Source organism: Epinephelus moara, chromosome 10 (genome assembly GCF_006386435.1).
Source record: "Epinephelus moara isolate mb chromosome 10, YSFRI_EMoa_1.0, whole genome shotgun sequence".
Classification (NCBI taxonomy): Eukaryota; Metazoa; Chordata; class Actinopteri; order Perciformes; family Serranidae; genus Epinephelus; species Epinephelus moara.
This window is the reverse complement of record NC_065515.1, coordinates 24,291,815-24,306,387: the sequence shown is the minus strand read 5'-3', so window position 1 is coordinate 24,306,387 and position 14,573 is coordinate 24,291,815. Positions and strand designations below refer to the sequence as shown.

The 14,573-nt window shown below is 42.7% G+C and overlaps 2 protein-coding genes across 2 annotated transcripts in view; one reads left to right on the top strand and one right to left on the bottom strand.

Annotated features, from left to right (window-relative positions):
- tle2a (TLE family member 2, transcriptional corepressor a) overlaps positions 1–3,086 on the bottom strand; it is a 42,973-nt gene extending 39,887 nt beyond the window's left edge. The window contains exon 1 of the mRNA XM_050054708.1: positions 2,908–3,086. The gene's annotated coding sequence lies outside the window, so the exon portion shown is untranslated. The remainder of the gene's footprint in view (positions 1–2,907) is intronic.
- Positions 2,999–14,573, top strand: part of shdb (Src homology 2 domain containing transforming protein D, b) — a 36,372-nt gene continuing 24,797 nt past the window's right edge. The window contains exon 1 of the mRNA XM_050055289.1: positions 2,999–3,067. Coding sequence (XP_049911246.1) covers positions 2,999–3,067 — 69 coding nt within the window. The remainder of the gene's footprint in view (positions 3,068–14,573) is intronic.

Below are 14,573 nucleotides of genomic sequence, written 5' to 3'. Positions count from 1 at the left end.
TTTATAGTTACAGTTTACTAATAAAACTCTCCACCGTATGAACAGTGGTTACATGAGCCTCAAAACCAGTCACAACTCAGCCCTGAGCAGAGTGACCGTCCGCTATTGACCAATCAACAGACTGCAGTGTTCACAGCTCCACCTTTTAGTACCAGATCTGTGTGCTAGGTACCCCAACAGAGGGGGGACCAAAAAGGGTGACCGTATGGAACGGTTCCATTGGTACCATCCACAACTTTTCACAGTGGAAACGGAAAAAAAGCAAACCCAATTGAACTGAACTGTACCGTACTGCACTGCTTGGTGGAAACGGCTTAAAAGGTAAAGCTAGAATGGAGCAGTCTGTTGATTGGTCAATAGAGAACTGACACTTCAATAATCACTGTTCCAACGGTGGCAAGTTAACATACATTAGTGAAATATAACTAAAAACTTTTACCAGTTCACAGTCAGCAGCTATAGACTTAAAAAACTTAAATGAATTCACTGTGCTGTTCAAAGGCCTCTGCCGGCAGCTAGCTGCAACTTTTAAGGTTGAATGTTTTCTTGCATGTTACTCAATGCATGCCTTGATGTTGTGAATCAATCAATAGACCTTTAAAGTCAATTTGACAATGCTGACCATTCCATTTATTTTTATTGTCTCTCTTCAATGACTTGTATCAAAAAAAGGGTCTTTGAATTTCAACAAGATTATGTGAAATGTGAGTATTTCATTTCCTTACTTATAGAGAAAAAAACATGGCAGAGCGTCATTCCTGCTCTAAACACTCCAGTCTGTTTTTTTTTTGCTTTGAAAATGTCACAGAACCCCATTCAGTGGACGATCAGCGAGGTATAAATGCTCGTCAAATACAGAGAGAGCTGCATGTGACGTGGCTATTACCATGTGGTAAGAACTCTGCCTACCTTAAGAGTATAGTTTGCGGTGGAAACATAAAACAGATCTATGGTTAAGTACTCATCTAAGGGTACTAAACTGAAAGTGTTTGGGGGAAACGCCAGCCTCTAGTGTTGTGCTGGAAAATTGCAGGTATGTGGGACCTAATCTGGCAGTGGTTCATGTGATATGTGTGGGTAATATTTTTTTTGTAGGCGGTGTGTAGAAGGACTCTGCAGAAAAGATTAAAAAAAAAAAAAAAAAAAACCTCATACTGCTATTCCATTAAATTATTTGATCATACATGGATATAACACAACCACAAATGGTCTTCTTCAGATCACTGTGGTTGAAACATTTCCACCATTTGTGGTCAAGACGTTTTCATCTCCACTCAGAGGAATTGGGACTAGATGACAGTGAGCAAGTAATGTCTCATCTTTTCAGTCAGGACAGTAACAGATGATGATATATTATGACTCCCACTGTCTTAAATGAACCAATATGGAAACAATTACTAAATAAAGTGTTAATCTGCAACAACCAGTGAGCAAAAGTTCAACCAACCTATCAGCCAATATCCCGGCATCTTTAACTGGTCATACTGTAGTTAAACAGGACAAACATAACAGAAGTGAGCCAACACAATAAAGGAAATACTAATGTATTGTAAAATACACTCTGTACATTTATAGTCCTGCAAATAACGCTTATATTCCCCCTTCCTCCCTCCTCCCTCTATTCTCACCTAGCTAATAAAGCCATAAAAAAGCCCAACACATGATGTTTAATGACAACTTATGGTTTATAGACGCATGCTGCCTTACACTATAGAATGCACAGCAGGTCGGAGCAGTTGTGTAATTTAAGGTGCTTGAAAACGACTGTCTGTGGTCCGAATGCTGCATTCACAGAACCCCCTTGGCTCATCAGATTTTGTTTAGCAAATGAGCAGCAGTCAGCCATGCTATTAAATACCACTAAGGAGAGTCAGGAAAAAAATCAATGTCTCCATACCCATAAAATCAGTCCTCTGTTTTTGGCAAGGCGCTCTAGAAAGTGCAAAATAGCACTACAAGTGTACACACACACACACACACACACATTTGTGTGTATAGGGAAGCAGCAATAGCCACAGGGGTTAGAGGGGCTCTGGCCAGGGGCAGCACACAAAAGAAGTTTGAAGTGGGACAGAAAGGGAGGGAGGGGAGATTCTGGCCGACTAAATCAAAGCAGGGTGAGGGGAGAAGAGTGAGGGGGGTGGGGGGACCCTGTGAAGGTGTGCCACGAGAACAGAGGGAGAGAAGGCTGGGACTCCACAGCCAGCTCAAATCCCACATTCTGGGCACATTCCTGAACATCCAACACAGCATACAGTAATGCAGGAAGAGTAGCCGGCATACTTCTCGTATACTAAAGCTAATGTATGCATGTCTTTCTCTGAAAGAAAAAAAATGGCAAATATGCTCCCATTTATCCAGGAAACTCTGCCAAGAAAGTTAGTCACACAGCCTTGCATCACCTCTGAGACGTGAGAGTGTGTGTATGTACATGAGTAAGACAGGAGAGCAGGAGAGGGCAAAGAAAACGATCTGTCGTCTGGCAAAAAAAAGTTGAACCTGGCTCAGCTTTTGCCACAACTCAATGCAACACACGGCACTGGCCAATTAAATACATGCAAATGCTCGTTTCTGGTAGATTAGTTTATGATGTGAGCGGGGTATTTCTACTGTTCGCCTCTCAGTCGTCCAGATGGAGCCTAAAAATGATTGCCTCTGTGATAACTTTACAGCGCTGTAAAATCCTGTCTAGGAGCATTACAAACCGCTGTGCAGTGCTCTGATAAGTCTTCAGACTCATGGATCTGTTACCCAAACCGGCCTTCCCCGACCATATTTCATCTTCTCACCTGTACCTGACGCAATACAGTGCCTTGAATTTTTTAACCACAGTAGTTCAGAGTAAGACTTGAGGGGAACCACCAGCTCAGGCCGTATAAATCACTGTAAAGACTCTTAAACACCCACCTGTGGTATTGGGTCTGGAGGAATTGAAACTCCTCCTTGATGCGGTCCAAAGTTTCTGGGTAGGTAAGTTTCAGTGACTGGGGCGTCCCCGATGCCGCCGCAGCTGCTGCTGCTGCGGCTGCCACCACTGAAGCGGACGATCCCGGGGGTGGCTGCAGAGGTGCCTGAGAAGATAAGAAAACAGACGACTTAGGGGTTTTGATAATTACAGACTTAGTAGCACAGATTTATTACAATTAACATCTGATTTCAAAATTGCGTCAACATCTCAGAGCCGATGGCCGAGCAATTTCTGTAATCGACATTACTAAACAACCACAGGAAGCAAAGATCTACATGACCACCATATCTGCACACACCACCAGACACTGTCATCGCAGAGCCAGAGGTGAATGGTTCACCAAGACTTGGGTGGGAGGGTGGAGAGGTACAACAGCTTCTTAGCCAAATGAGCACACTTTGTTTAATTGCAAGTCTGAGTAGAAAGAAGAAATAAAAGAAATAAGAGCAGTGGGAGGGAGAGAAGTGGGGTGAAAAAAGGGACTCCATCATGGCTGAAGACCCCTCCCAACCCCTGTGCTTAGTCTCCCATCTCTGCAGGGTTCAGAAGCAATTAGGAGACTACAACCATAGGGGTAATGCTGCAGGACAGGCAGACAAAAGGGGGCTGAGAGCTGGACTATGAGGGTGGTGGGGGCTGTCCGTCTGTCAGTCGATTTGGCTCTCTGTCAAAATAACAGAGTGCAGAGGCCAACAGAGCCCGGGACAGCCGGTTCACAAGCTTCACAACGGTCAAGTACGACGGCGAGGTTAAGTGATAGTCACATACTGTAATTTACAGGAGAGCACAGACTACTTTTAATATGGCTCTGTTAGTTTATTAGATAGAGGCCAAAGTGTTGTCGTTGACTCAAAGACTTTTTAGTCTTTTTGCAGCCTGTGACGGGAGGTGTAAGGAAAAAGGGAAAATTGTGGGAGGACATCGTTAGAGTCATTGCCAAGTAGGATTGCTAGATCTGATAAAAATCCCCAAATAGCAGAGCAGATTTTATATAAAGGGTACAAAGAATAAGCCTGTAATGTTGTTGAATTTCTGGTGTTTTTTACAATACAGATAGAGCTGAATTTTTGCAGATTTGTAATATTTACCAATAAAGTACGAAACACAACATCCAGATCTCTCCTCAGTCATTAGTCCAAGGTCCACACAGTTTAAAACATTCAGCATCATACTTGCGTTTGGCCACGTCGTCGAGCTAGCTTGCTGTCCCTGTCAAGTAGCTGTCCGTTAGTCACTCACTCTACAGCAGAAAACCGCACTTCAGAATAAAAGCTCTGTGCTGGAAATTGACTGTACTTAAAAATGATGTGGCTTTTTTTTTTTTAACAAACTTGACACGTTTATGAGTCACCTGCGGTCCATTCAGAATGGATCCGTGACCCACCAGTTGGGAACCACTGCTCTAGGAGGGTAGTGGAACTTGGTAGTCATGTAGTCTGACTCACTGGGGATTTATTATAATGCAGTCATCATCCACGTGTAATTTTGAATAAATATAAGTCAAGAAATATAGCTTTGTATTTTTTGACATTTCCCCTTACAGGTATGTACAGTAAAACATTTGTCATACAGAGCCTGTTTGTAAATTATGACAAACTAACGCTGTTGAGATTGGACAGTGAAGCCGGTGATAGTTACAACCTGATTCCAAAAAAGTTGTGAAGCTGTGTAAACCATAAATAAAAACAGAATGCAATAATTTGCAAATCTTACCTTTTCAAATTAGTGATCAAATTGATACATTTGGATTTTGTTTTTTTTCTTTAAATATACACTCATTCTGAATTTGCTGCCTGCGACACATTCCAAAAAAAGTTGGAACAGGGGCTTGTTGACCACTGTGTCACATCAACTTCTCTTCTAACAACACTCAGTAAGTGTTTGGGAACTGATGACACTGATTGCTGAAGCTTTGAAAGTGAAATTCTTTGGGCCAAAACCCCATCTGAACACTTTGAGAGATTAGTTTCTCCGTACAGGAAGTATCTTAAAGCTGGCACTGTAAACAAAGGCTTCTGTAGGCATAAAATAAATTTCACTTCGCGTGTTCAGTAGGGGTGGAAATCACCAGAGGATCCGTATGATACAATATTATGACGACACTTAACGATATTATTGTAATATTAAATATGTTGCAATATGCTGAGTATTGCGATAAAATAAATTAGGATATACTGCAAATTATTACCCTTTTTTAACTGTAAATGATGTCCCCAAAAGGGAAACTTTGTCAACATCTGTTTTATCTAAGCTCTGTTTTCAGTCTGTTCATCTCACTTCCGCCATTTTTTTGCTGCAACAATTTGTATGTAGTGGACTGAAAAAGCAATTGATCATATTATGCTAGTAGGCTACCTAAAGTTTAAATTGTATTTGTAATATCAATAATTTATTTGATTAAAAAAAATCCAGACAATATTGCCACACAAAAAATATTGAGATACTATAGTGTATTGATTTTACCTCCACCCCTAGTGTTCAGCACTTTTCCCTGTGTCATTCCACTTTAATACACATAATTGTTTATGAATGAAAATGTTACAATTTCTTTATCAGTGTAGCTTTATTGAGTTATGCCTATATTTCATTTAAATTTCATGTGAATCGCTGCATTGGAAAAATGTGTGATGAAAACATTTTTTGACAATTAAATTATTAATTAATTTCCCCACCTAGTTCTGTGACTTTTACTTTGCTTACCACGTCTCTTCTCTTTAATGTTTATTTTATGTTTCACTTCCACTTAAGGGGTTTGCTTTAAGTCACGCCATGCCTGTGAGTACATCACACTGAAACATCCCGGGGGAATACCAGGAAAAAAAAAAAAAAACCTGCCTACTTTTCCAGCTCAATAAAATAGCCTACAAGCTGAGCTCATTGACAGTAGGCATACATGCAAGCAGAACGACAGCACTAATGATTCATTTGTATTTTTTAAAGAAAACAACACACATCTTGATGTCCTACACATCAGCGATGTCTGTCATGCATTAATGATGTTTAATTAACCACTTAATCACAACATCACTCAACTCCAATGCCAAAGAGAATGCCAGAGGGAGCGTATAAAAGATGTTCAAAGATGTTGATGTGATGAGAGCAGAGCAGAGCGTGCCAGCACAGCACCTACAGTACGTGTATGTATGTGTGTAAGGAAACATGAATGTCCACATGTGCACAGATAGCGTGAGACGTACTGGGGGGGGGGGGGGCAGAGACAAAAATAAAAACGTTGGAGGTGTTTCAGCAGGTGAAACATTATCTGACAAGAGGAATCTAAGGACAGAGGAAGAAGGGAGGAGAGTGAAGAGTGAAGAGAGAGTGATCTGAGTTGAATACACTGGAGAGGTTGAAAGAAAAAAGATAAGATGGATGGAAAGATAATGTGGGTGAGACTAGCAAGTGAGAACATCGGAAATATACAGAGAAGAGCAGGAGAAGGCCGAGAGTGTGTTTTGAAAGAAGATGAAAATAAGAGAGGAGGAAAAGAGAGAAGGAGCGAAAGGAAAGGAACAAAAAAAAAGAAGATAGGAGAGGGGCTGTGGCCTCATTGTTCCTCTTTCTAACAAGCTGCTCTCAATCTGTCGGCCAGATCCCCCTCCTAGAGCACAGACAGCCACACACACACACACGCACACTCCTTTTCCTTTATACACACAAACCCACTCTACACACTCACCCTCACAAAGACACACACACACATTTTGTCAGTGTTGCTCACACATACACACTCCCCTTTCCTCACACAAAAACCCATGATTAAACACACACACACACACACACACACACACAGCCTCCCCTCCTCTTTCACACAACACACACACAGAGCAATTACTCTTCACAGGGGGAAAAAAAAGAGCACCAAGGCCGTTTTATAAGAGGATGGAAGGAGGATGGAAGAAAGAGGCGACTATCCTTCTTCTCTCTCCTTTTTATCACTCCCTTCTTCTTTTCAGTATTTTTCGTGCTTTTCTTTTTGAACACTGCCGTGTCTCCAGAGGACAGGTGAGAGGAGGGAGAGCATCTTCCTCACACATGGATAAAGCAAGAGAGAGCTGGACTTCTTCAAGAGAGAGAAATAAAAGATGATTTTTTTTTTCTAGGTAGAGGAAACCACCATCTCTCTGCTGGCTCAGCCACTCAGGACCTTACGCACAACTCCAGACTGCTGGTTAGGTTTGTTGTTATGATGATTCACACCAGACTAGACTGGACGCACAAGACAGATGCTGTCTTGGAAACACAGGCAAAGCATCGATCCCATTCTGGCATACATAACCCTCTTTCCTACGCCTTGCATTTCCTATGAACCGCTGCTATTAGTCTGTCTCAACTCCTGATGAGGCAAACAGCTGAGCAGGCTTTAAAGTGAGAGGTCGGGTTGTCAAGCTGACCCGGTGACCTCCGGGAATGGATCTAGGCTGGGAGCCTCACCTGATAATCCTACACTCAGTTATTCCCTCCCTCTCGGCCACGTCCCAGCTCGAGAGCAAACAAGAGACACGCCATCTGCCCTTGAACAAAGCTTACATAGACTGAAAATCACTGTTACACAATTACAGACTGGATCTTCCTGTGGCTCTTGCGATCGCAGAGTCGGTTTCTGTAACGCTGGGGAGGGATTGCTAGAGGTGGGGTAGCATAAGGAATGAAAGCTTGTCTCTGATATGATTAGAGATCATCTGATTACTCATCTGTTTAGAAAAGTCAGTGGGGAGGTGTTTACAGGCCCCCAAGCAGCCCGGCGCTGTCACGCTGTGATCTGTTCCGTTCCAGAAAGCCAGCTGAGAAAGCTATAGGCTAAAGTTAGGGGGGTTTAAGGCCACCTATTGCACAAGCTGAATGAGAACAGCCCAGAAATGACCCGGTCACATCAGATGTATGGGCACGCACACACACGTGCACACTAATCTCTCTCTCTCAGCCCTGGAAGGCCTAAGTCAATTGCAATGATTAAATGAGGACCTGATGATGAGGGGATGAGAGAGCGGGCGCATGAACGAGTCATCTATGGGAATAGAAATGATTTAAATTACACCTCACATCCTGTTAGTGGGATACGATAGGAAACAATCCACTAAGGATGTTTTAAACATGCTAACTGGGTGAGAAACCGCTGAACACAGCACTGTGCTAGCAACAGATCAGGTTATATGCTCTGCACACACATCATATCCAAGGTGACGTGCAACAAACCCCACGAATGCAAAGAGACACAAATGCACAAACAAATTTATGCACCTGAAAAAACTGTGTAGAAAAACAGCATCCGTGCACACACTCAATTCTGATGTGAAGGGACCATTAACATCGTGGCATTCCCTGAATGAAATCATTCCTGTTTTCATTTGAGTAACCACTAATTACACCGCAAGCAACAAACCACTATGACCTCACATCCTCGCTCTACCCCCCACCCACAAAAACACATGTGCACACACACACACGCGCGCACACACACACAGACGAGACTACACACCCACAAAAGCCCACTACAAACACTAAGTGGATGTGTGCACGACGCAGTTCTCCACAACTATTTACAAGCACACATGCACTTTATTGTATTCACACATGACTGTAGCTGCTACGTCAAATATCAACGGGAATCCGCAAGACGTGTCTCAATCCTCACAAGCCGCAGTGACCCACAGTGATACATAAATTTGCTAATGGAGCTGAAATGGGGCCATCAGTGTTATTATGTGGTTGTGTGACCATAAGAATATTAGGTTCACTTAAAAGAACACTCCTCTGTGTCTTCTTGGTACATCTGCAGAGGATGAGGAGAGAAATGGATTCCTCTTGGATGACCTCTTACATCCTCCTTGTTTTGCAATTTTCACCACTGAAAATGCGTTTCTCACATGTAGCATCAAAGAAAAGGATTCTTCCAAGTGCTTGTCGACACAAAGCTCCCACTACGCTGTTATGAGCGGTTGCCATGTTCTTGTTTCTTGTCTGCCATACTGTGTTTGTTACAAATCCTGAACACAGATTGTGTCCAGCTTTGGTCAGAGAATCTCGCTCATGCCAAGAAAGTTTAAATTCAATGTAAAAATTTTGCCTGTTCACACAAAAACAGGATGAGAGCAGACAAGCTAGCAGCTCTGTGAGACTGTACTTCGGCACAGAGCTGCTTTAAGATAAATCTGAGCAAGTATAACCTTAACTATGTTTATAAGGGACTCACGGTATGAGGAAATAAGCGATATCCAATACTGTTGTCTTGCAATAAACAGATATTAAAGTGTACTCAGTTCTTGACTCCGACCTCTACAGTACCTGTCCTTGTGCCACATCGTCTCTCCTGTATCTTAATCTCCTGCAATTCTTCAACCTTGCAACAAAGGCTCTGTCTGATTGGCCAGGGAGTTGACAGCTTGGCTGTATCAGACAAAACAGTCCCTACAGACAAAGTGTAATTTAATACTTTGTCACTATGATCAAAGTATCACAGTCTTTCACGATGTGTTTATCACGCGAGTTGACACTGTGATGACAATAAAACCATGATATATTATGCAGCCCTGGTGATCATCATCTCATTTAGTGTGATGTCATGCTAACATTTGCTAATTAGCTCGAGACACAAAGTACAGCCTGGGCTGATGGGAATGTCTTGCATGTATTTGGTCATAAACAAAAATGTTGAGATTCAGATTTTGACCTGATGATGGCACTAGATGAAAAGTCAGAAGGTCACAGAAATTACTTCAAATAGTTTTGAGAGGAACGTGAACATCTGCAACAAATGTGGCAATCCAGCAAATAGCTGTCAAGACATTTTAAAAAATGTTTACTTCATGGTTGCGCTAGAGAAGTCAGGAGATCACCAAAGCGAGCAGGATTCACTGGCTGGGAAGGGAACTAGGTTTGAGTCGTATCTATTTTTTCGAACCTTCCATACCTTTTGACATTTCACTTGGGTATACGGTATATGACAGTATTTGTATAAAAAATCAATGTAAAAGCTGAGCATCACTGTAGCATGTATGTCATTGTCGAGCCTAAAATGCTGTGTTTCTAATATGCAATGATCCTACTTCGAATTCAGCAAAACTTGTCTAATACTTACGACCCGATGACACTTGATGCCATCGCGGATACCGACACATCAGTGGGCTGAACAGACATGATGTGTTAAATACAATCACGTAACTAATAAACTACATTTGTAGCGGGAAGAAGTCATGTCGTGGTAAAGTAACTTTTTGTTTTTTACTAGTCCTGTGACATTATCCCCACCACTCCACTCGCAATCTCTCAATACAGCATCTCGGTATCAGTTTAAAAGAAAGTGGAGCACCTTCGGGATTTCTAAATACTTTGGCCATGCCATAATACCCTATGGCTGTGGCTCAGGAGGTAGAGAGGGTCGTTCACTAATCGGAAGATCGGCAGTTCGATCCAGGGCTCCTCCATTCCGCACGTCAAAGTATCCTTGAGCAAGATACTGAACCCCAAGTTGCCATTTAAAACCGCCAAAGCCTACTGGAAATATTTTGCAGTTTAAGTGAAAACACTGAAAAGCATGAAAAGCCAGTGGATCAGCGATGTCATAAGGATTCATCCTCTGGGCACCATGAATGTCTTTCACTGTATTTCATCATAGCTCAGCCAATAGTTGTTGAAGTATTTCAGTCTGGAGCTGGACCGACTCGCTGCCATCCCTACAGCCATGCCGCTAGCATGGCTAAAAAAAAAAATCCCACACCAAATGTTTGGATTACAGTTTCTTATTTGTTTAATCGGAGCGCCGTCTCTGTCTGTCTGTCTCCTTCAGCTGGGAAGATGCCGTGCTGCTGCCTCCCTTCATATAGCTCGGCCCATTAGTCAGGCCACTAATTACACTGCTTACCCACAGAGTCGATCATCAGAGTAAACACCCACCAAGCTCTCTCTCTTTCCCTCTCTCATCTGACTACCACCAAGGACGTAGTGACAGTAGGTCTAACCCAGAATAGCATTTCTGAATGTGTATCTGTGTGTATCCACCCACACACGCCTAAAAACACACCTCCCCATCTCAGAGGGCCATGAAACATGTCAATACGCTGTCCTCTCTCAGAAAGCGTTTGATGTGAAAGCTTCTTATATCAAATTATTCAAACACGACTGTCAACATTCAGCGGTGATTTGCATTGTTAAAGCGGCTTGCGGTGAAGAAGAAAAGACACAGGTTCATTGCCCCCACCTCCATCCCCCCCACCCTCCATCAAGTGGCTATCTGCTTGGCTCTGTGCTGGAGAAACGCGCTGGTAATCTCTCAATGATTCCTGCACTTAGAGGGGAGGGGCTGCCAGGCACCTGTTTCATTAGCCCCACACATCTTTCTTTCTCAGTTTTCTCCCCCCAACCCCCTCCGCATCCTCATTCCTCTCTCCTTCCTCCCGCAAGCCTCGTTATTCAAATTTCCCTGCTGTCAGCCCACATTAGCGAAGCGCCACAGTTTGCCTGTCAGCTGGCTTAATTGCTGGAGGTGCCTTCTTTTATTAGGTAACCCCCTCAGCTCGTTTGTTCCTTCCACCGAGACGCACCTCCACAACAGCTTGTGTAAACCTGAGATCCCTTCAGCCTCTTCTCCTTCGTTTTCTCCTGCCTTTTCTTTCTCTCTCCCTCTGCCTCCCTCTCTCTCCATCTAATCGGTGGCTGAGCAAAGCAGGCGAGCTCCTGATCGATAGCCACACTCTCACCACTGGACAACAGTGGTGATAAAGAGCTAAAAGCATGCTAGGACTGGGGGAGTGGAGGCTCGCTTTATGCTAGCTCTGAGGACAGAGAGGAGAAAGGCCTCATCTCAGCCACGCATTCAAAGTACTCTCCCCACAACAGTCTGTGCCTCCCCTAACCTTATCTATACTCACTGACTAGATAATAATTTGGAAAGACGACCTCCTTGAATGGGTTGAGATGATAGGAGATACAGAGATGAAGATTCAGGCCATAGTGATACTTTGGAGTATTTAATTGAAAACATATTTTTCACAGAGATCAGAGAGTGGATCTTTACATCACGCGTGCTGGCATTCAAATATGGATCTTTAAATAGACTTCATATGATGATCTGAGGCACTGCTCCAGGCCCTGTTTTGTGATGCACTTTGGCTGTTGTTGTGGCGCAGCAGTGTGAGAACAGTGACAGTACACCAAGGTGCTCATGGTGTGATGTAAAGTCACCAAGTACTGCTTGTGCTTGAACAAAAAGTTAGGAGGCATTGCTGTAAGTGATGTCAAAAATACTGATATATCAATACATATCCATTTTGAATATTTGAAACAATGTCAATACTCACTTTCCGCAGTATTGATACACCAGTACGAGCTGCAGTCTCACTTTCTGTTGTCGTTAATGTTTACTACAGTCATTCTGCTATTCTCTGCCATTAGCCAAAAAAATAAAAGTCCTCAAGTTATAACTTTGCTTTATCAATCTTTTCATGAAAAATTTAAATTTTCTAGGTGGGGTATCGAAGTGAGAAATTCCCGTACCATGACACACTAATTGACCCTTAGCTAAGTCCTGCCCCTCAAACACAGGCTGGCCAATCGTAGTGTAGCAACAGTTAGCTCCGTCAAAGGTCCAATAACTACATGGCTGTGCTCCATAGACTCTCTTTCAGATTTTTCGTTTTGTGAATTTCGAGCTAAACGTTGTGCGTAGGGCACTTGTAATAATGATGCTAGTTATCTAGAGAGGTTGGAAGGAGATGTGCGTTTCCTTCCTGTTCCAAAATCAAACTCTGAAAAGTGTAGGGTTAGCTAGCCAGCTACTGAAGGTATAGCCTTACTAAATGTATACACATGCTGCTTTTGCTTTTTAAATGGCTATAACACTGAATAAAGACTGACCCTGCTGTACAGGAACCAGTGAAGGGAAATGGGGAAAGTTTGCCGATATTGAACCAGCTGTGTGTCATCGCAGTGTGTGCAGATGAACAGTGTTTGGCTTCCCCAGGAGCTCCTCACCCATCTACCGGAAGAGGTCCAGGCACTGGCTTTTTTGTTTTTCCATAAATGTAAAAATATTTCTTCAGAGGGTGCACTTTGGTACAGTGTGAGTTCCATGCTTACTCGGACAGCTCGACGAACCGTCACAAAGTGGCGGGGCTTAGCGAAAGGTGAATTGTTATGGCACCACAACATTTAAGTTGTAATACGGCACTGGTACACAGGTTTGATTTTGGTGATACTAACCCTAACATAACTAAGAAAAGGTAGCAAGTTCTGGAGTCTTAAGGTGTACCAACAGGTTTATTTAATCAAGTAGGGATGCATGATATTGGATTTTTTGCTGATATGCCAGTATGTAACAACTTACTTGACCAATAACCGATACCCAAATTTAGAAAAAGCATGTTGGTCGATTCTGATAGTTCATTTTAAAGCCAGACACCGACGACGTGCCAATATCCAGAAATCCCTATAATAAAGACAATGACAAGAAACATCTCTGACTTTGGAATTGCCTCAGTTTGTACAGTCTGTGGAGACTGTGCCTCATAAAATGAGCTTTTCAAGTGGGTCCACTGGGACAGGCAAGAGCACCAGTCATAAACAAATCCAATTTAACTGCATTATCTAATTCAACTTATTCGGGGGAAAATTACACGGCCAGCACACCCAAGCTCTCTGCAGAGTGTACCAACAACTACAGCACCGCTTTAATGAATGTTTACAGTAGACAGTTTGGGTAGCAACCAAATCAGTGGTTTACACAATATGGCAAAGGGGATGACGCATTAGTAACCTGTTTGATCAGTCTTTGCCCTAATAGATCATGAAACGCTTTTGATGGGCTAAATTACAAAACTTAACCAAGGTTCACCCACAGGTGTGGCCTCTTAACAGTTCCCTCCCCCAGCCCAGGACATTGTTTAGTACAAACGGTCGGTAGGGAACTGTTTGTAATGTTATGACCGATCTCAGAGTGACCTTGGAGAGATTTGGAGGTCTTTGATAACTCTCTGATAATCAGCTCCCACAGATCAGGTCTATTTTGGCAACAGGAAGATTTTTTTTAACAACTTTCCTTCACACGAGCACACACATGGACACGGGACACCTTTTTAAGTATTAATGAGGCGAACCAAACTTGCTTATGCCACCATTTTGTCTTGCTAAATGCATTTAGTTAATGGCTACGTTATGTTATGTCAAGTGGGTCAGACATGTTTATGTTAACATGGTTAGTGTTAATACAGGCCAGTAAAACAAAGCGGTAGTTTCTGATTTGAATACAATTTTATATTCTGCTCTGATGTTTTGCTTTCTTCTTCTTATCCATTTCTGTCTGTGTCTACAGTTTGGCCTTGTGTGTTTCTGTCACTGTGGCAGCTCTGAAATAACATTAAGGATTGAAGACAGCCAGCCATGCCTGCCATGTCCTATGCACTTCTCAACTAGTCCACTGTTTTTGGAAACATCCCAAAATCATCTGGGCACATAGACGGGCCCGAAGCATTTTCAAGAATGTTTGTATGTTGTGTTTATGTAACGGTGGACACCTCAGCTTCATTACATCTGTGCACATGATGAGATATTTAGTTTCAGTTTAGGTATGTACTTAATTTGGTCGATACACAAGCATTTTAACGTCCATGCT